Source organism: Tachyglossus aculeatus, chromosome 21, assembly GCF_015852505.1.
Source record: "Tachyglossus aculeatus isolate mTacAcu1 chromosome 21, mTacAcu1.pri, whole genome shotgun sequence".
NCBI classification, from domain to species: Eukaryota; Metazoa; Chordata; class Mammalia; order Monotremata; family Tachyglossidae; genus Tachyglossus; species Tachyglossus aculeatus.
Genome location: NC_052086.1, coordinates 53,917,278 through 53,940,098, shown reverse-complemented (window position 1 = coordinate 53,940,098; position 22,821 = coordinate 53,917,278). Strand labels below are relative to the sequence as shown.

The following is a 22,821-nucleotide window of genomic DNA, read 5'->3' as shown; positions in this document are numbered from 1 at the left end:
CCAGCCATCTCACTGACTCTTGGGGCGTAGCTCATCCGCGGTGATGGATGATGGCGGCCGGCCTCGGCCTGTGTGGGACTGCTCCAGGGGGGTCCTCGGTGCGGGGAATGGGCACTGGGCCACCATCCTCCCGGGGTGGGGAGAGGGAGGAGGCCTCTGCCGGACCCTAAGCCCTGGGCCGGGCTCCGTGGCGGCCATGTGGAACAGTCAGTCAATTTTATTTATTGAGTGCTTACTGTGTGCAGAGCTCTGTACTAAGTGCTTGGTAGAGTAATAATAATCATAATAATTGTGGTATTTGTTAAGCACTTACTACGTGCTAGGCATTATACTAAGCGCTGGGGTGGATAGAAGCAGATGGGGTTGGACACAGTCGCTGTCCCACACTGGGCTCGCAGTCTCTACAACAATATAACAGATACATCCCCTGCCCCCAGCAAGAAAGGAGCCATAGTCCTTCCACTCTGGCTGGGCCGTCTGGAGCCCCCTACCATTTGTCCTAACATCCCCCCAACCCCTGGCCCACCCTGACACTCTGGGCTTTGACCCTTTCAGCAGGGCCTCTTTTTCCCGGTCCCTGGAACGAGAGCTTACCCAGCCCCCACCTCCTGCCCCTGTGACCTCACAGGCAAGGATGATAATTATGGCATTTAATAATTATGGTATCTTTTAAGCGCTCACTCTGCACGGGGCACTGTACTAAGCACAGGGTGGATTCAAGCAAATTAGGTCAAATTAGGTTGGACACAGTCCCTGTCCCACGAGGGGCTCACCCTCTCAATCCCCATTTTACAGATGAGGTCACTGAGGCCCAGAAAAGTCACTTGCCCAAGGTCACAAGGCAGACATGTGGTGGAGCCGGGATTAGAAGATATGACCTTCTGACTCCCATGGCTGTGGTCTATCCACTATGCCATGCTGCTTTTCACAGCACTTATTCAGTGTGATATATATTATGTGCTTTACAAATTCCACAATCATTATTATGATTATGATTACTACTGTTATCATTAAGTGCTTGATATGTGTCAAGTACTGTCCTAAGAGATTGTGGGATTAAGGCCATGAGCCTCATGTGGGACAGGGATGGTTAGTACCTGATTATTCATTCATTCATTCAATTGTATTTATTGAGTGCTTACTGTGTGCAGAGCACTGTACTAAGCGCTTGGGAAGTACAAGTTGGCAACATATAGAGATGGTCTCTACCCAACAGTGGGCTCACAGTCATCATCATCATCAATCATATTTATTGAGCGCTTACTGTGTGCAGAGCACTGTACTAAGCGCTTGGGAAGTACAAATTGGCAACATATAGAGACAGTCCCTACCCAACAGTGGGCTCACAGTCTAAAAGGGGGAGACAAAACCAAACATACTAACAAAATAAAATAAATAGAATAAATATGTGCAAGCAAAATAAATAAATAAATAAATAAATAGAGTAATAAATATGTACAAACATATATACATATATATAGAAACATATAAACATGTAAACATATATACATACATACAGGAGAAGCAGCGTGGCTCATTGGAAAGAGCACGGGCTTTGGAGTCAGAGGTCATGGGTTCAAATCCCAGCTCCGCCAATTGTCAGCTGTGTGACTTTGGGCAAGTCACTTAACTTCTCTGGGCCTCAGTTACCTCATCTGTAAAATGGGGATTAAGACTGTGAGCCCCAAGTGGGATAACCTGATCACCTTGTATCCTCCCCAGCGCTTAGAACAGTGCTTTGCACATAGTAAGTGCTTAACAAATCCCATCATTATTATATGCATATATACAGGTGCTGTGGGGAAGGGAAGGAGGTAAGATGGGGGGATGGAGAGGGGGACGAGGGGGAGAGGAAGGAAGGGGCTCAGTCTGGGAAGGCCTCCTGGAGGAGGGGAGCTCTCAGTAGGGCAGAGAACAAAACAAAACATATTAACAAAATAAAATAAATAGAATAAATATCTTGTATGAACCCCAGTACTTGCTACAGTACGTAGCACACAGTAAGCACTGAACAAATTTGTCGCTGAATTGTTCTTCCCGAACGATTAGTACAGTGCTCTGCACACAGTAAGTGTTCAATAAATACGATTAAATGAATGAACAAATACCATTTTTTTAAAAAAAGGAGCTTGGTGTTCCAAGGGCTGGGTGTGTTTGCAGGGATCGCCAAGGCCTGTGAGCAGAATCTCTGGAAAACTTTCCAGTTTGGAGGAAGGAAAGAGTTCCCCAGCAGCATGGAGCTCAAAGCCATGGTGGTGAGTTGGGAGGCGGGGGAGGAAGGAGACATCTGGGAGCAGCCCCTCTTTCCTGGGTTCCTGTCAGCCCCACCTCTCTCGTCCATCCCCGCTTCCTTCTCTTCCCTCCCTCCTGACAGTCCAGCCTGTTGTTTCCAGCAGAGGCACAGGGATCCCCTTCCCTAGGGACTCTGGGCCTCTTGCCAAACTTTAGGACCCCGGCGTCAAGAGAAAGAGAGAGAGCTGGGACCCTGGGCAGGAGGAGAGAGGAGGTATCCGCCCAGGTTTCAGGGATGGGCCTGCTGAACTTGAGTGTCCTTCTATAATGTTCTAACGATGATGAAAGTCAGTCACTTCAGCCTTGACGGGGGCCTCAGTTCTGCAAGCCTTTCTGGTGCCTGTGGGCGAGAGGGCAACCCGGTGCTTGGTCAGGAATGCCACATCCCCCAAGGGCTTGGAGGAGAGCAATGTTGATTTCCACCCCTTCCCCGCCATTCACACCTACTCAGCCTTCCTGTCCCACCATCGACGCCCGGCCCACGTCCTCCCCCGGGCCTGGAATGCCCTCCCTCTGCCCATCCGCCAAGCTAGCTCTCTTCCTCCCTTCAAGGCCCTACTGAGAGCTCACCTCCTCCAGGAGGCCTTCCCAGACTGAGCCCCTTCCTTCCTCTCCCCCTCGTCCCCCTCTCCATCCCCCGCATCTTACCTCTTTCCCTTCCCCACAGCACCTGTATATATGTATATATGTTTGTACATATTTATTACTCTATTTATCTATTTATTTTACTTGTACCTATCTATTCTATTTTGTTAGTATGTTTGGTTTTGTTCTCTGTCTCCCCCTTCTAGTCTGTGAGCCCACTGTTGGGTAGGGACTGTCTCTATATGTTGCCAGCTTGTACTTCCCAAGTGCTTAGTACAGTGCTCTGCACACAGTAAGCGCTCAATAAATACGATTGATTGATTGATTGATTGATTTTAATGTTTCTACCTTCTCTTCCATCACCGGTCCCCCTCTCCTGTAGGCTGGGCGGAGCGCAAAGAGGCAGCTGTTTCTCTTGCCGGGAGGAATTGAGCGGCACCTGAAGATTAAGACATGTTCAGTAAGGAGACAAAGGCCACCCAGGCCCTCCTCTTCCCTGATCTCTTGCTTGCTGTAGGACCCTGGGCAAGTCATTTGACTTTTCTGTGCCTCAGTTTCCTCTAGAGAGGCAGCGTGGCTCAGTGGAAAGAGCCTGGGCTTGAGAGCCAGAGGTCATGGGTTCTAGATTAAGACATGTTCAGTAAGGAGACAAAGGCCACCCAGGCCCTCCTCTTCCCTGATCTCTTGCTTGCTGTAGGACCCTGGGCAAGTCATTTGACTTTTCTGTGCCTCAGTTTCCTCTAGAGAGGCAGCGTGGCTCAGTGGAAAGAGCCTGGGCTTGAGAGCCAGAGGTCATGGGTTCTAATCCCAGCTCCGCCACTTGTCTGCTGTGTGACTTTGGGCAAGTCACTTAACTTCTCTGTGCCTCAGTTCCCTCATCTGTAAAATGGGGGTTAAGACTGTGAGCCCCTCGTGGGACAACCTAATCACCTTGTATCCCCCCCAGTGCTTAGAACAGTGCTTTGCATGCAGTAAGCACTTAACAAATATCACCATTATTATAATTATTATTATTAAATACCTGTTCTTCCTCCCCTTTAGCCTGAGAACCCCAGTGTGTGACAGAGACTATATCCAACCTGGTTTTCTTGAATCTACTCTACCATTTAGCACAGTGCTTGGCACATAGTGAGCACTTAATAATAACAGTAATCATAATAATAATAATTGTAGAATTTGTTAAGCGCATAATATGTATCAAGTGTTGTATTAAGTGCTGGGTTAGGTAGAAGATCAACAGCCGTGAGAAGCTGCATGGCGTAGTGGATAGACCATGGGCTTGGGAGTCGGAAGGGCATGAGTTCTAATTCTGACTCCATTACTTGTCTGCTGTGTGACCTTGGGCAAGTCACTTAACTCCTCCATGCCTCAGGTACCTTATCTGTAAAAAAAAAAAACTGGGGATTAAGAGTGTGAGCCCAATGTGGAACAGGGACTGTGACCAACCTGATCTACCCCAGGGCTTAGAACAGTGCTTGGCACATAGTGAGCACTTAACAATCAATCAATCAATCAATCAATCAATCGTATTTATTGAGCACTTACTGTGTGCAGAGCACTGTACTAAGCGCTTGGGAAGTCCAAGTTGCCAACGTATAGAGACAGTCCCTACCCAACAGTGGGCTCACAGTCTAAAAGGGGGAGACAGAGAACAAAACCAAACATACTAACAAAATAAAATAAATAGAATAGATATGTACAAGTAAAATAAATAAATAAATAAATAGAGTAATAAACATGTACAAACATATATACATATATACAGGTGCTGTGGGGGTACTTAACAAGTACCATGATAATAATAATAATTTTTATCAGCTCAGACACAGTTCCCATCCTTAATGGGGCTCACATCATAAGGATTATCATTATTATTATTATTGTTATGATTACTCAGTGCTTAGAACAGTGCTTTGCACATAGTAAGTGCTTAATAAATGCCATTATTATTATTATTATTATTATTATTATTACTGTCAGGCAGGATTTAGTTTTCACACAACAGGCTCTAGCTCTTCTTCCCCAGCACCCAACCCCTCACCCGAGAATGGCCCACCACTTGCCCTTCCCTCACAACCCCCTCATCCCTCACCCCACAGCGGAGCGTCTGCCTCCAGTTGGCCCTTCCAGGGAGTGGCCTTGCCTCTTTCTCCACTTGCCTGCCGTGTGACCCTGGGCAAGTCACATCACTTCTCTGTACTGCAGTTGCCTCCTCTGTAAAATAATAATAATAATGATGGCACCTCCACCATCCCCTATGGACCTTTTCCCTGCAAAGCCATCAACAAAATCCTGTGGCACACCTGTGAGTTAGGGTAAGTGTTGCTGGGAGTGATGATCCTAGGGGCTGGATGGGGCTGCTCCCATACAAGAGCTTGAATTTGACCCCTCTGGCTCAGTGGAAATCAATCAATCCATCAATCAATCGTATTTATTGAGCGCTTACTGTGTGCAGAGTACTGTACGAAGCGATTGGGAAGTACAAGTTGGCAACATATAGAGACGGTCCCTACCCAACAGTGGGCTCACAGTCTAGAAGGGGGAGACAGAGAACAAAACAAAGCATATTAACAAAATAAAATAAATAGAATAGATATGTACAAGTAAAATAAATAAATAGAGTAATGAATATGTACAAACATATATACATATATACAGGTGCTGTGGGGAAGGGAAGGAGGTAAGGCGGGGTGGCTGAAGAGGGGGAGGAAGGGGAGAGGAAGGAGGGGGCTCAGTCTGGGAAGGTCTCAAAGAGCCCCGGCTTAGGAGTCAGAGGTCATGGGTTCAAATCCTGGCTCCGCCACTTGTCAGCTGTGTGACTTTGGGCAAGTTACTTCATTTTTCTGGGCTTCAATTACCTCATCTTTAAAAAGGGGATTAAGACTGTGAGCTCCCGGTGGGACAACCTGATCTCCTTGTAACCTCCCTAGCAAGTAAGCACTTAATAAGTGCCATTATTATTATTATTATTTGTTAAGCGCTTACTATATGCAAAACACTGTTCTAAGCACTGGGGTGGGGGGGGATACAAGGTGATCAGGTTGTCCCACATGGGGCTCACAGTTTTAATCCCCATTTTCCAGTTGAGGTAACTAGGGATCCAGACTGGGAGCCCCTTGTAGGATAGGGACTGTGTCCAACCCGATTTGCTGGTATTCACCCCAGCGCTCAATACAGTGCCTGGTACACAGCTCTTAACAAATACCACAGTTATTATTATTATTCCTTGGTCTCCTGCTCCCTTCCAGGTGGCTTTGGACGTGATCGAGGAGATCTGTAGGGAGATGGCACTGCAGCGGCTGGAGGCTTTTGATGAGTACGTGATCTTCGCCGTATCCAATCGAGGTGAGGCCCGAGGAGGGGACGGGGAAGTGGAGACCCCCCCACCCCACCCCGGCTACCCCAAATTCAAATTCTCCCAACAGGAACAGCCTTCTTGTGGCCCACGGCATCTTACCCCAACCTGGCCCCCCTCCCACTGCAGGACTGTGGCCTAAACCGGTTCATTCATTCATTCATTCAATCGTATTTATTGAGCGCTTACTGTGTGCAGAGCACTGTACTAAGCGCTTGGTTTGACATTGCCCCTCCAGGCAGCCATCTGCCCCCACTGCCTGCGGACATGCAGACCAGAGGCTTGGGTGGCTCCAAAAAGCAAAAGTCCCTGAAGTGATAAGGGATTAATCCATCAATCGATCAATCAATAGAAGGCCACTGTAACCTAGTTGAAAGGACACGGGATGGGATTCAGGAGACCTGGGTTCTAGTCTCAGCTCCCCAGCTTATTAGAGAAGCAGCGTGGCTCAGTGGAAAGAGCCCAGGCTTTGGAGTCAGAGGTCACGGGTTCAAATCCTGGCTCTGCCAATTGTCAGCTGGGTGACTTTGGGCAAGTCACTTAACTTCTCTGTGCCTCAGTTACCTCATCTGGAAAATGGGGGTTAAGACTGTGAGCCCCCTGTGGGACAACCCGATCACCTTGTAACCTCCTCAGTGCTTAGAACAGTGCTTTGCACATAGCGCTTAATAAACGCCATCAGTATTATTATTATCTTATGTGTGACCTTGGACAATTCGCTTCACTTCTCTGTAAAATGGGAGTAAACTACCTGTTCTCCCTCTCTCTTTTTTTTAATGTTATTTGTCACGCACTTACTATGTGTCAAACACTGTTAATTAGGCTGGACCCTGTCTCTGTCCCATATCGGGTCGAGGGCAGCCAAGCGGTGGAAGGGGATTAGGAGGAGTGAGAGGAAGTGGGCTCAGTGAGAAGCAGCGTGGCTCAGTGGAAAGAACCCGGGCTTTGGAGTCAGAGGTCATGGGTTCAAATCCCAGCTCCGCCAATTGTCAGCTGTGTGACATTGGGCAAGTCACTTAAATGTGCCTCAGTTACTTCATCTGTAAAATGGGGATTAAGACTGTGAGCCCCCTGTGGGACAACCTGATCACCTTGTAACCTCCCCAGCGCTTAGAACAGTGCTTTGCCCATAGTACGCACTTAATAAATGCCATCATTATTATTAAGTGGGCAAAGGAATGGTCAGTCAAACCATCAATGGTATTTATTGATTATTACAGTGCAGGGCACTATACTAAGCACTTTTGGGAGAGGACAATATAACAGTTGGTAGCTTAATTCCCTGCCCACAAAGAGTTTACGGTCTAGAGAAACAATCCTGGTTGTTCCTGGTTGTCAGAAACCATCACCTAGATGGTGAAATCCCCAAGGATCAGCACAGGGAAGGAGAAAGAGAAAAGAAAGGTGAGAAAATCATCTAAATTGCTCAGAAAATTGGAGGTGGGGCCAAGGGCGCTGTGGGTGATGTTGATTAATAATTATAGCAGATGGTAGAGGAGGAAAATGTGGACTTCAGAGGAAAAAACAGTGAGAGGCGGAGCGAGTAGGAGAGTGCAAAAGCAGCATGGGGAGGAAAGAGCAAGCTGACCCCCTTTCCCCAAGAGTCCAGGGGAGTGGGAAAAGGTGGGTGAGGCCCCCGTGGTTTGGGAGATGGAATCCCCTGGCTTGGAGGATGGGAAATGTGGAAAGAGGGCTGGCTTGAGGCAATAAGATGTAAAACTGGGTTTCCTGGAGGGGAAAGGAATGGCACCCAGTCAGTCAGTCAGTCTACTGTATTATTATTACTATTATGATTATATAATATTAATGATATTATTATTAATGGTAATAATAACAATGGTATTTGTTAAGTGCTTACATGTGCCAGGCACTGTACTAAGCACTTTGGTGGACACTAACAAATTGAGTTGGACACAGTCCCTGTCCCATGTGGGGCTCAGAGTGTAGATCCCCATTTTAAAGATGAGGTAACTGAGGAACAGAGAAGTGAAGTGACTTGCCCAAGGTCATACAGAGTGGAAAGTTCAGGATTAGAACCCATTACCTTCTGATTCCAGGCCCGTGCTCTAGCCACTAGGCCATGCTATTCTAGACTGTGAGCCTGCTGTTGGGTAGGGACCGTCTCTATATGTTGCCAACTTGGACTTCCCAAGTGCTTAGTACAGTGCTCTGCACACAGGAAGCGCTCAATAAATATAATTGAATGAATGAATTTCTCTATTATTGAGCACTTACTGCATGCAGAACACTGTACTAAGCATTTCGGAAAGTACAGTAGAACAATGTAACAGGCACATTCCCTGCTCACAACGAGCTCGCAGCCTAGAGAGATGTCTAGAGCTTACAGTCAGTCTGGTGACAGGGAAGGAAAGACAATGAAGTGCCTTCAGGGGCAGCCATAGAAACCTCAAACTTAACAAGTTCCCAAAAGAACTCCCTATCTTCCTCCCAAAACCAGTCCTCTCCCTTGCTTTCCCATCACAGTAGACGGCACCACCATCCTCTCTGTCTCAGAAGCCCATAACCTTGGCATTACCCTTGATTTAACTCTCATTCAACCCACATATTCAACGTCACCAAATCCTGTCAGTTCAACCTTCACCACATCACTAAATTCCCACCTTTCCTCTCCATCCAAACTGCTACCACATTAATCCAAACACTTACCCTTGTTTTCCACATCAACCTCCTTGCTGACCTCCCTGCCTCCTGTCTCTCCACTCCCATCCGTACTTCACCCTGATGCCTGGATCATTTTTCTACACAGACAATCAGTCCATGTTTCCCCACTCCTCCAAAACCTCCTCTGGTTGTCCATCCAACCCCACTTCAAGCAGAAAGTCCTTACCATTGGCTATCATCATCATCATCATCATCAATCGTATTTATTGAGCGCTTATTATGTGCAGAGCACTGTACTAAGCGCTTGGGAAGTGCAAATTGGCTATGAAACACTCAATCATGTTTCCCCTTCTTACCTTACCTTGCTGCTTTTCTACTACGACCCAGTCCACCCACTTAGACCAACCGACTTACTAATGCCAACCTACTCACTGTACCTCGATCTCACCTATCTCACCTCCAACCTCTTGCACACATCCAGCCTCTGACCTGGAATGCCCTTCCTCATCATCCAACATGATCACTCTACCCTCCTTCAAAACCTTATAAAAAACACATCTCCAAGAGGCCTTCCTCTGCTAAGCCCTGATTTCCTCTTCTCCCATTCCCTTCTGCATCACCTTTCTGCTTGATTTTGCACCCTTTATTCACCCCTCACTCAACCCCATAGAACTTATGTACATATCCATAATTTATTTACATATATAAATGTCCGTATCCCCCTCTGGACTGTAAACTCAGTGTGGGTAAGGAACACGTCTGCCAACTCAGTTGGCAGTCTTCAGTCTTCTAGACTGTGAGCCTACTGTTGGGTAGGGACCATCTCTATATGTTGCCAACTTGTACTTCCCAAGCACTTAGTACAGTGCTCTGCACACAGTAAGCATTCAATAAATACGATTGAATGAATGAATGAATGAACTCAGTTATTTTGTAATCTCCCAAGCCCTTAATACAGTATTCCGTGCCCAGTAAGTGTTCAATAAACATGATTGATTGATTGACTGAGTGGTAAGCTGGGGAAGGAAGAAGTCTTGCTTGTGGGAACTGGATTCTATTTGTGGATTATCAATCACTGATATTTAATGAGTGTTTACGATATGCAGAGCACAGTACTAAAACCTTGGGAGAGTACAATGCAACAGAAAATTGGTAGACACATTCCTTGTTGATAATGAACATAGTATCTGGGGAAAATTCTCATCTCTTCCCACCTGGGCATCTAGTTCTCTCAGAACTAGGTGGGATTTGCAAGGGGTAAAAGTGGAGGGCCTGAGGATGTTAAGTGAAGGTAAAAAAAAAGTCCTAGGGCCCGCATGGGGAGGGAAACTGAGGAGCAAACTCCGAAGGCAGAGTTGGACAATTTAAGCAGATCCTCTAAAGGACCCCAGGCGAGAATAACAATAATAATAATGATTATGGTATGTTAAGTGCTTACTAAGTGCCAAGCACTGTTCTAAGAACTGGGGTTCATAGAAGGTAATCAGGTTGTCCCATGTGGGGCTCACAGTCTCAATTCCCATTTTACAGATGAGGTAACTGAGTGAAGAGGCAGGGGAGGTTCTGCTTGGGTGTCAAGAGAAAGGGTTTAGGCCTCACCTGAATCCCCGAATTCCTAGGAGTGTGTCACCTCTGTCCCCGGGGTAGCTCAACTTCAACATTGTTCCCGACAGAAAATGACACAGGGGCCCTGAAAGTCTTTTGCAGCCCTCCCAGAGACATGTTACATGACAGGAGTCATGGCTCAGGGCCTTCTCCCCTTTAAATTGTTCTTGGCTGCAGGAGTCAGTGGCGTGGCCAGGGACCCAAGGAGCATCTGGGTTGGCTGTGTTCTTCCCAGATGTGTTTTGCACCTGGAAGTTCTGATGGCTTTACTTCCTCAACCCTGGCCAGGGCCCACCCGGGTCCCAGCTGTCGGAATGTCACAAAGCAACCGAAGCTGGGCTTCCCCCTGGGAGCTGTGGGCCAAGAGGAAGTGTAGACCTGAGACCAACTTGGGGGAATAAGATTCATTCATTCATTCAATCGTATTTATTGAGCACTTACTGTGTGCTTGGGAAGTACGAGTTGGCAACATATAGAGACAGTCCCTACCCAACAATGGGCTCACAGTCTAGAAGGGGGAGACAGACAACCAAACAAAACATGTGGACAGGTGTCAAGTCATCAGAATAAATAGAAATAAAGGTAGGTGCACATCATTAACAAAATAAACAGAATAGTAAATATGTACAAGTAAAATAAATAGAGTATTAAATCTGTGCAAACATATATACAGGTGCTGTGGGGAGGGGAAGGAAGTGGGGCGGGGAGATGGGGAGGAGGAGAGGAAAAAGGGGCTCAGTCTGGGAAGACCTCCTGGCATGAGGTGACCCCAACCCAGAGGGGCCTCGTGGCACCCCAACCCTAACAGGCTCACACATTTCTGGGACCTCCTGGAAATTCAGGTGTGTTCTCTTATAGCCCCAGGAATCCTAGCCAGATCAAGAGTAAGTCCCAGGATCACTAAGAGCAGGCCCTACCCACAGGGTCTCCCCTGAAATGAACTTCCAATTTGTACTTCCCAAGAGCTTAGTACAGTGCTCTGCACATAGTAAGCGCTCAATAAATACGATTGATGATGAAATGAACCTAGTTTCCCCTGAATCTTTCAAGCCGAGGGCCTGTTGGGGCTCCTGGTCCTGGGACTACTGCTGGGACTGCTGCTGGGACTTCTTTCTGCTGGGGCTGCTGCAGATGGGAAGCTGTCCTCCTTCACCCAGAGCCTACTTTGGTCTGCACTAGCTTGCCCAGGCTTGACCTGGTCCATGGGGACAAGGGGAGGAGCAGAAGGCAAATCGCTGTTTGTCTTGCAAAATTCTTCAATACTGCCTCATGCATTGCATGGCAGCCTCTTCTGGGCTCTGTGGGGCTCCAGTGGCCCCTCTGCTACCTTGTTAGACTGGACAAAAGCTGGAGATCTCAATGGCAGCAGGGAGGGGGGCTCGGAGTAGGAAACCATTTCATTCTTATCTTCCCAAATAATTCATTCTATCATATTTATTGAGCATTTACGGTGTGCAGAGCACTGTACTAAGCCCTTGGGAGGTACAAATGATATTGGGATCTGAGCTGCTATACTTTGGCAAACCCTCCTCAAACTAGCCCTGCAGACTCATGCATCTCAGAGGAGTGCACACACTCTCAAATGCATGCTTATACCACATGCATACTCTCTCTCTCACTCACACAAACACACACACACACATTCTCCTAAATGCAGCACACTTCCAGATGTCTCAGACCCCCAGAAATGCTCCCAGCTCCCAACCACCTTGTAATGTTCAAGGACTCCTATTCAGAACATTTTCTTCTGCACTCTGGTTCTAGTTGGCCTGAGCTCCTGGCTTTGCCCTGAATTGGTGTGACCTCTTTGACTTTGAGACCTCAGATGGTTGAGGGGGAAGGGGGGGAGCGTATTTCCTTCCCTCTCCATCCCCCACTCGTGCATACATGTGTCCATGCGAACACAGATTTCCGCTCTTTTCTCTCTCTTTGTCTCTCTGCTTCTGTCTGTCTGTCCCTCCTTGTTTTCCTCAGGTCAGAATGTCCGGCCCCTGAATCAGCGGGAGTACATCCTGGACGTGGCCACGGAGATGGAACAAGTGGACAGTAACTATATGTTCTGGTACCGGCGCATCATCTGGTGTCAGCCGCTTAAGTTTGAGAATGATCTCTATGTGACCATGCACTACAACCAGGTAATAATAATAATAGTAATAATAATAAATAATTTGGTATCTGCTAAGCGCTTACTACATTCTAAGATCTCGGGAAGAAACGAGACAATCAGGTCAGATATAGTCCCTGTCCCAACTCAGGACTCACAACCTAAGTAGGAGGGAGAACTGGTATTAAATCCCCATTTTATAGATGAGGTAACTGAGGCATAGAGAACTGAAGTGACTTGCCCAGAGTCACACAGCAGGGAAGCAGCAGGTTGGATACAAGGTAATCAGGTTGTCCCGTGTGGGGCTCACAGTCTTCATCCCCATTTTACAGATGAGGTAACTGAGGCACAGAGAACTGAAGTGACTTTATTACTCTATTTTATTTGTACATATTTATTCTATTTATTTTATTTTGTTAATATGTTTTGTTTTGTTGTCTGTCTCCCCCTTCTAGACTGTGAGCCCACTGTTGGGTAGGAACTGTCTCTATATGTTGCCAACTTGGACTTCCCAAGTGCTTAGTCCAGTGCTCTGCACACAGTAAGCGCTCAATAAATACGACTGAATGAATGATTGAATGAGTGACTTGCCCAAGGTGACACAGCCGACAAGGGGCAGAGTCGGGATTAGAACCCACGACCCCGACGCGCTGTCCTGCTCTCCCCTTCCCCAGGTCCTTCCTGACTATCTGAAGGGCCTTTTCAACATCCTGCCATCCGTGAGGCCCAGCGAGCAGCAGTTTCAGCAGTTGGCCAAGTTGGCAGCACTCCAGCACCGAGCCAAAGACAGCGTCTACCTGCCCAGTGTGTAAGCGGGCCCCCGACTGAGGGCATCATCATCATCATCATCATCATCATCAATCGTATTTATTGAGCGCTTACTGTGTGCAGAGCACTGTACTAAGCGCTTGGGAAGTACAAGTTGGCAACATATAGAGACAGTCCCTACCCAACAGTGGGCTCACAGTCTAAAACGGGGAGACAGAGAACAAAACCAAACATACTAACAAAATAAAATAAATAGAATAGATATGTACAAGTAAAATAAATAGAGTAATAAATATGTACAAACATATATACATATATAGCTGCGATGTCACTCCCTCACCTTTCCCTCCGGGCTTGGCTGGGGTTCAGCAGGGAGAGGATCAATCAGTCAATTGTATTTATTGAGTGCCCACTGTGTGCAGAGCACTGCGGAGCTGAGAACATGCAACGGAGTTAGTAGACACTAGTGAGGAAGGCAGATGGAAAATAAAGCTACAGATCTGAGGAAAGAACGGCCTACCATTCATGCCTGCTGTGGGCTCTGGGGGCTTGGAAGCACTGGTGGCTGTTAGGGCTGATATAAGGTGGGGAGGTTCAGAATTAATCCAGGAAGACCTGTTGGAGGTGATAGTTGATGTTTTGCTTCATTGTCTGTCTCCCCCTTGTAGACTATGAGCCCGTTGTTGGGTGGGGACCATCTCTGTATGTTGCCGACTTGTACTTCCCAAGCGCTTAGTACAGTGCTCTGCACACAGTAAGCGCTCAATAAATACAATTGAATGAGTGAAGTTGTGGGAATGATTGGGGGAGTGTAAATTGAGACGAGGAGGGAAATTAGAATAGAGGCTTGAGAGATGTTCACAGAGACTGTGAGGCAGACGAAGAGACAGTGAGAGACTGAGAAAGATTTTCCAGAGCGATAGGAGGAGGACCAGGAGAGGACTGTGTCAGACAGAGCAAGGTTAAATAGGATTTTGCTACATTTTTTAATGATATTTATTAAGCGCTTAATATATGCCAGGCACTGTACTAAACTCTGATACAAGCTAATAAGATTGGACATAGTCCATGTCCCACATAAGGCTCATAGTCTTAATTCCCATTTTACAGATGAGGTAACAGAGGCACAGAAAAGATAGGTGACTTGCCTGAGATCACACAGCAGATATGTGGCAGAGCTAGGATTAGAACCCAAGTCCTCTGACTCCCATTCATTCAATTCAATCATATTTATTGAGCGCTTACTGTATGCAGAGCACTGTACTAGGCGCTTGGGAAGTACAAGTCGGCAACATATAGAGACGGTCCCTACCCAATAACGGGCTCACAGTCTAGAAGGGGGACAACAAAACAAAACAAGTAGACAGGTGTCAAAACCGTCAGAATAAATACAATTGTAGCTATATGCACATCATTAATAAAATAGAGTAGTAAATACGTACAAGTAAAATTTAAAAAGTAATAAATATGTACAAATATATACAAGTTCTGTGGGGAGGGGAAGGGGGTGGGATGGGGGTGGGAAGGGGAGGAGGAGAGGAAAAAGCAGGGGCTCAGTCTGGGAGGGAGGAGGTGAGCCCTCAGTAGGGCTTTGAAGGGAGGAAGAGAGCTAGTTTGGCGGATGTGTGGAGGGAGGGCATTCCAGGCCAGGGGAAGGACGTGGGCCGGGGGTCAACGGCGGGACAGGCGAGAACGAGGCACAGTGAGGAGGTTAGCAACAGAGGAGCAGAGGATGTGGGCTGGGCTGGAGAAGGAGAGACGGGAGGTGAGGTAGGAGGGGGCGAGATGATGGACAGCCTTGAAACCTAGAGTGAGGAGTTTTTGCTTGATTTGTAGGTTGACAGGCAACCACTGGAGATTTTTGAGGAGGGTAGTGACGTGCCCAGAGCGTTTCCGACAAAGATAATCTGGGCATCAGAGTGAAGTATAAACTGAAGTGGGGAGAGACAGGCGGATGGGAGATCAGAAGGGAGGCTGATGCAGTAATCCAGTCAGGATAGGATGAGAGATTGAACCAGCAAGGTAGTGGTTTGTTTGGAAAGGAAAGGGTGGATCTTGGAAATGCTCTTTCACTAACTGTGCTGCTTCCTTAGTGTTTCCAGGAGAAGGGGTGCTCCATGGTGCAGACAGAAAAGACATTTCATCCTAATATCTCACGGGGCGAATTGGCTTGGAATTCTCAGAATGCCACTCTCTTCTGCCCCTCCCTATTCACCCTCTTCCCATGTTGCCCTCCATGCCATCCCATGCCATTCTCCTGCATTTGGAGAGAACACCAGACCTCGGGGTATTTGCCACACAAGATGTGATTTGATTCTCAGACTGTGAGATCTGACTACGTCAGAGATCTACAGATCAGAGAGCCCCAGATTCCTCCTTACCCTTGATGGAGAATCCCAGAGAGGCTTCACCACCAACAGTCCTGGAGCTCGGCAGGCCCCTGATCGACTGACAAGAATTTGGGTGCTCACTGTGGGCAGGGGATAAATCAGATCCAGTCCCTGCCCTTGAGCACCAATATCTTCCATTCCTGGTGTCCCTTTCTCCCGGAAGCTCAAGCCCTTCCCAGGTCACAACATCCCTGGGAGAAAGGGAGGGCTCTGTCCCCTTCCTCCTGAGGCATCAAGAGGGGAAGTCAGCCAGCAGAGCGGGGGTTGACCAGGTTTCCTGGTGGCCTGGGCAGGCCGGGCTACCTTTTGGATCCCTCCCTCGCATCCTTCAGGTCTGTGGGCATTGGGAGGGTGCCCTTGGCCATCCCTGAAACGGGGTCTCTGTTCGTTCCTCCCACAGCCGCGAGGTCCAGGATTACGTGCCGCCCCAGTTCTACCGGATGATGAAGGGCCAGGCCTGGTTGAACCTGGTGATTCAGCATATGCAGCAGATCCAGGCCCTGAGCCCCCACCATGCCAGGGCCCAGTTCCTGGGTAAGAAACCTCTTGGGAGGGGAGACACCTGCAGAATCAATCAATCAATCAATCGTATTTATTGAGCGCTTACTGTGTGCAGAGCACTGTACTAAGCGCTTGGGAAGTACAAGTCGGCAACACATAGAGACAGTCCCTACCCAACAGCGGGCTCACAGTCTAGAAGGGGGAGACAGAGAACAAAACCAAACATACTAACAAAATAAAATAAATAGAATAGATATGTACAAATAAGATAAATAAATAGAGAATAAATATATACAAACATATATACAGTTGCTGTAATAATAGTAACTGTGGTATTTGTTAAGTGCTTACTATGAGCCAGGCACTGTACTAAGCACACCGGTCAAAGCCATGAGTCTCTCAGAAGGAGCTGTGGGCTGTCCGCTGTCCTGGGCACAGCGAGGCCTGCCATGTCAGAACTACTCTGAGATTTTATAGTGTCCAGGGAGGCCCCCTCCCTTCAGATCTTCTGCTCTTTAGACTCCTCTCCCTTACCTGAATGCCATCCATCTGGGTAAGTAAGCAAGTGGGCAAGTCAAACAGGAACCTAGTTAGCCCCAAAGAATGGTCCTCTTAAGACGTTCATGGTCAGGTCATCAGTCTCGGCTACTGACAGTTACTCCCACTGTCAACGGTTCCGGAGGATCTAGATCAGGCCAGTTGTATTTATCCATCACTTACTGTGTACAGAGCACTGTACTAAGCACTTGGGAAAGTTATAAATAACAGAGTTGGTAATCAATCAGTCACATCTATTGAGTGCTTACTATGTGTAGAACACTGTACTAAGCTCTTGAGAGAGTAGAATACAACTGAATTAGCAGACATGTTCCCCGCTCAATTGAACTTACAGTCTAGAGGGGGAGATAGACATTAATATGAATAAATAATGGTAGACACAGTCCCTGCTCCCAAGGAGCTTAGAGACTACAGGATGAAGCCAGAGAGTCCAGGTTGGTTCTGATTCCTGCCCCTTCCGTGGCAAACCTGGGGGGATTCTGATTGGGCTGGACTCTTGAGCCTGACAATAGCACAGCCCAGAACCAGTGGACTGATCCCAGTGGCAGGAAGATCAATGCTTTGGTTCAGTAATGGAGTACTCCAAGAGGCAGGAGTTCTGGAATAGGGAAGGATAAAGGGAGAGGTGAATGGGGGTGTGAAGCAGGGACCCCATAAGGCAGCATCCAAAAACCGGGAAGAGCAACCAGGAAGTTCCCCTGAGCTCTGTGGACTCCACCTCGTTTCTCCCCAAGTAATAATAATGATGGAGTTTGTTAAGCGCTTACTATTCATTCATTCAATCGTATTTATTGAGCGCTTACTGTGTGCAGAGCACTGTACTAAGCGCTTGGGAAGTGCAAGTCGGACTATGTTTCAAGTACCGTTCTAAGTGCTGGGGTAGACACACTCTAATAATAATAATAATAATAATGGCATTTGTTAAGCGCTCACTATGTGCAAAGCACTGTTCTAAGTGCTGGGGGAGATACAAGGTGACCTTGTTGTCCCACAAGGGGCTCACAGTCTTAATCCCCATTTTACAGGTGAGGTAACTGAGATACAGAAAAGTTAAGTGACTTGCCCAAGGCCACACAGCAGGCAAGTGGCAGAGTTGGGATTAGAACCCAGGTCCTTCTGATTCCCAGGCCCGTGCTCTATCCATTAGGAGCATTCACGCCTCCTCTCCCCCACCTCCTTCTCTGCCTCCCATCTCCTCTCCCCCTCTCCATCCCCTGGGTGGAACAGAATAATTCAGACCCACTGGGTTTTCAGTTACATCCCGTAAAGAAGCAGGGGCCGGCAGCTGGTTCTGGCAAGATGTTGGGTGAGAAGAGTTGGTGCTTAGAGTAGTCAGGGTGGAAAGATGGAGGTCAGAATTGCCAGCAGTAACACCAGTCTGGTGGGAAACTGACCAAGCTGCCAGTTCATTTGGCACCTTCTCCCCCTTGATTCTCCCTCCTGGGGCAACTAACAACTAGGAATCCTTGGACTCCTCAGCCCAATTTTCTTTTTGTCTTTGGAACTAGAGTCCGTGGGCAGGAGAGGTTGAGGCTCTGTTCCTCCTCCATCTCTGATGCTCCCTCCTTGGGAAGGCTCACCAGACTGCTCTCCTTCCCTCTTCAGGGCTCCTCAGTGCCTTCCCGATGTTTGGATCCTCTTTCTTCTTCATCCAGAGCTGCAGCAACAACACCGTGGTCTCCCCCTGCATCCTGGCTGTCAACCAGAATGGCCTCAATTTCCTCAACAGAGAGTCCCATGTGAGTGAGGTCCCACAGTGAGGCCACCCGGCTCTGCTTGTGGGGGGACTTTGGGAAGCCCTCCCTTCCTCCCAAAACAGGGTGTTGACCTCGGAGGAACCCTGGGTTGAGAGACTGAGCTACAAAATAGCCATCAGAGATCCCCCCAGACAGGAACGGGCCCTCCACCCTAGGCTCCTCCTCCAGGGACAGCAGCCTGAATGGGGACAGGATCGGGGGCAGCCAACTGTCTTCCCTGAGTGATTGCGGACTAGTCACATGGACTTTTTTCAGAGTTCAGAGAAGACATGCATCTTGGGGCTTCCAAACCAGGTTCCCGGTAAGAACTAGAGGTTGATGCCCAGCCCAAAGAAGTTTCCAATTGAAAGAATGTGGAATATCTCTCCCTATACCATCAAGAACTCCACTCCCTGAGTAGGGGAGATAGAGAAGGATTGAACAGATTTTGGGACCAAGACAAAATATAGACTGTTGGTGGTAGCCTTCTCCCTGAAAGGCTTGGGAGTGCCCTGTCTCTTTCCTTCTGGGACCCCTTGATGTCTCCTTCTCCATGTCCTCTTCCTCCACTTCCTTGCCATGGCCCAGGGCTGAGATCCTGAGAGACCAAGAGGTCTTGCGTTATGACAGGGCACACTTACCTTATCTCCAGCTGCTCTAGGCCTGAGATGTAGGCCTGGGTTAGGGCAGGCTCTACTCCTGTTGGGTCAGTGTGGAAGCAAATTTAGCCCCCAAGTCTCATTTCACCTGGACTCCAACCCAGCTTTCCCAGGGCCACCTCCCAGAATCTTTTGCCACGGTCCACTGATCCAAAACCCAGATTCCCTCCTATAGAGCAAGTTGAAATCCCAGCCTGGGTTCTACCTTCCGAGACTCAAAATGCACCAGACGGTGGTTGCCTTTGCTGAGGTTTCCTCTGTGTCCTTCCCCCAGGAGCTGATGGTGAAGTTTCCACTGAAGGAGATCCAGTCTACCAGGACCCAGCGTCCCACAGCCGGCTCTAGCTATCCCTACGTGGAAATCATGCTGGGAGACCTGATGTCCCAGAAGATAATGCAGCTGCAGCTTGAGCAGGTACCGAGATGGACCCACCAAAGAATCTGCCCTGCCCTTTCTCCTTCTAGGAAATGAGCATTAAAAGAGCCAAGACCCCAAGCTGAACTAGAGAATTCCCAGGACATGGAAAGGTTTCCCACGGGGACTGGACATAATCTATGGTTACTGAGCTCATGGTTCCAGGTCTGCTTTGCTTTTCCTGTTACCTGGTACGATCAGTCAAGTGGGTGCTTACTATGTGCAGAGCACTGTACTAAGTATTTTGGAAAGTACAACATAACAGAGTTGGTAGTCATATTCCCAGACCACAAGGAGTTTACAGACTAAAGGGGGAGACAGACATTGATATAAATAAATAAATGACAACCCAGAACATCAAATGAGAGAAGCTAGGCGTGTGTGGCAGACTTCTGCTAGAATAGGGGAGCACTTTTTTGCTCTAAAAGTGGTTTAGCAAGATGCCAGTGGAGGCATGGAATGTAAAAGGTGATAGATAGTCACCTGTATTGGTAGTGTCAACATTCATCTGCTTGGAGGCAGGAGGCTGGACCAGATAATTTCTTGAAGTCTCTTTCAGTTCTCTGATTCTGTGTCTCTCTGACAAAGCATCCCAGAAGGCATTTTTAGGGAGGCTGGGTATTCTCCCTGCCTTCCTTTGATTCCCTCATGGCTTAGTAGTGAAGCAGCATGGCTTAGTGGAAAGAGCATGGGACCGGGAATCAGAAGGACCTGGATTCTAATTCTGTCTCTACCACATGTCTGCTGTGTGACCTTGGATAAGTCACTTAACCTCACTATTGCCTCGGTCACCTCATCTGTAAAACGGGGATAAGGCTGTGAGCCCCAAGTGGGAGAGGGACTATGTCCAGCCTGATTGAACTGAATTGATTCCAGTGCTTTGAACATAGGAAGTGCTTAACAAGCACCACAATAATAATTCTTATTCTTTTTCCCTCATTGCTCTTGTCTCCTGGTGTTGCCAGGGAGCTCTCTCAAACTCATGCCATGTCTTTGCCCTTCAACCATCAGGAGAGACTTCTGGGGTGCAGAGTGATCCTGAGTGCCCCAGGTTGAATCACTGGGATCACCATCACAAGATGCCGCCCCCTCACCCTGGATCCTAGGGGCAGTGCCCGCCTCGGAGTCAGGCCGAAGGGAGACAGTGAGGAATTGAGGAGAGAAAGGCTCAAGGCTCTGCCTGGGCGGGAGAGGACAGGGCATCCCAGTGCCAGGTGTTTTCATCATCTCCGTGGCCTCTGTCTCCCTGCAGGGCCTGGAGCTGTGCCGCGTGGTTGCCACCCACATGGAAAGCCTGCTGGACGCCCGGGAGAAAAGACTCACTCTTCCCCCCAGTGAAATCACCCTGTTGTGATCCCTCTACCTCCTTCACAACCGGCCAGTCTGTCTTCTGGCAAGAAGCTAGGGCCTCTTGGTTGGGCCTGTGACAGGCAGATGTCCTAAAGCACGAGAGGCCCTGCCTGCCAGGAGCTTTCATTTGTAACAGAGACCCAATCCGGGCGAGCCAATGGTTCTTTGCCTGAATCAGTTGGAACTAAAGCAATCTGGAAAGCAAACAGCTGGGTCTCGGTCGGGAAAAACATTTGAGTGGATTTAGATTGGAGTGGGGTTGGGAACAAAGGAGAAGGGAACATCTCTAAACTATAAGCTCATCGTGGGCCAACTTATCTGCCAACTCTCTCTTTTCCTTGTGTTGAAGTGGTTTCCGCAGAGGTGCGGGCCCAAGCTACGATGTTGCTTCTGTGTACAGGAGACCAAGCAGCTGCCCAAGGAGGGTGCCACTGCCCTAGGAGGGCACCCCGGCCTTACTTGCCCCAATCTGCTGCCCATCCCAAGAGTACATTTTCTGCTGTGGTCAGGGGGCACGTTTCTGGTTCACGCTGCACTCAGGCCCCCTATTTTAAAGGCCCCAAAGCCTCCATTTATGTAGGGCCCAGAGGAGTTCCCCACTAAATGACTCCCAGTTTTATAATATATTTGTTCTCCCCTTGACCTTGGCCTGATTTTATTTTTCTTGGTAGCCTGTGCAAAATAAGAGGATCCATTCGGCTGCTGGTCTCCTGCAGATGTTGTTGGGGGAGGTCTAGGGACTGATGAACTGTCTCTTGGGGTTCTGGTTTTGTCTCTCTCCTGGAATGGCTTTGCTGAAGGAGGTTTCAGGGCCAGAGGGCAACCCCAGCCCCAGCCTTACTGAACTGGTCCCAAATTGGAGAAGTTAAACCTCTCAGGGATGTTGAACAGCATGGCCTAGTGGATAGAGCTCAGGGCCTGAAAGTCAGAAGGACCTGGGTTCTAATCCCAACTCCACCACTTCTCTGCTGTGTGACCTTCGTCAAGTCACTTCACTTCTCTGTGCCTCAGTTACCTCATTGGTACAATATGGATTAAGATGGCGAGCCCCATGTGGGGCATGGACTGTGTCCAACCTGAGTAACTTGCATTTACCCCAGTGCTTAATACAGTGCTGGGCACATAGTAAGTGCTTAACAAATATCATTATATAAAAAAGTCCCTCCTGCAAGGCAGGCCCACTATCCGAGTCTTAACCTAAGGCCCCAGGCCCTCCCCTTCTAATTCTTGACTCCCAATTGCCTCTTCCTGAAAGGGTTCAGCCTCACTTTGGGGGGCATTGTGGTGGCCAATTAATGGGTAAGAGATCCTGTGTGGCTGCCCTCCGGGATCACGTGGCTCAGTGGGGCAAGAAGATGGCGGAGGAGCAGGTTGACTCTATATGTTGCCAACTTGTACTTCCCAAGCGCTTGGTACAGTGCTCTGCACACAGTAAGTGCTCAATAAATATGATTGATTGATTGATTGATAGAGGTAGGGATGCCGGCAGCAGCCATCTTCCCAAACGAACGCCGGTGAGGAGCAGAAACCATGAAGCTCTTCCCTGCCTTGGCTAAACCATCTCAGAGTAAGGAGCCTGGGCTGTCGCCTCTCTGGCTAAGTACCACCTGGTTCCTCTTCCCAGCACTGCCCCACCACAGGTTCCCTATACATCTGGGAATCGGGGTGGGATGTTGGAAGCCATGGTTAAAGGGGAAGTGAAAGTCAGAGCTGGAAACTGATGCCCGAGCTTCCCCGGGTTAGGAGTGAGGTGCTTCAGAGAGAGGGTGTCAATTAATGTCCGTGTTTAGTACAGTGGCAGCATTTAGTAAGCACTTAACAAATACCATTATTGTTACTGCCATTATTATTATTGTCATCATTATTAACATTAATAGGTAG

General features: G+C 48.2%; 1 protein-coding gene across 1 annotated transcript in view; it reads left to right on the top strand.

Moving 5' to 3' along the window:
• The window catches only part of MYO15A (myosin XVA), a 131,583-nt gene extending 110,012 nt beyond the window's left edge, over window positions 1-21,571 (top strand). Inside the window, exons 59-67 of the mRNA XM_038762787.1 lie at window positions 2,161-2,255; window positions 3,260-3,337; window positions 6,126-6,222; window positions 12,434-12,594; window positions 13,238-13,371; window positions 16,122-16,255; window positions 18,386-18,519; window positions 19,450-19,590; window positions 20,843-21,571. Of these exons, the coding sequence (XP_038618715.1) occupies window positions 2,161-2,255; window positions 3,260-3,337; window positions 6,126-6,222; window positions 12,434-12,594; window positions 13,238-13,371; window positions 16,122-16,255; window positions 18,386-18,519; window positions 19,450-19,590; window positions 20,843-20,944 (1,076 nt within the window). The 3' untranslated portion in view covers window positions 20,945-21,571. The remainder of the gene's footprint in view (window positions 1-2,160; window positions 2,256-3,259; window positions 3,338-6,125; window positions 6,223-12,433; window positions 12,595-13,237; window positions 13,372-16,121; window positions 16,256-18,385; window positions 18,520-19,449; window positions 19,591-20,842) is intronic.
• The last annotated feature ends 1,250 nt before the right edge of the window (window positions 21,572-22,821 follow it).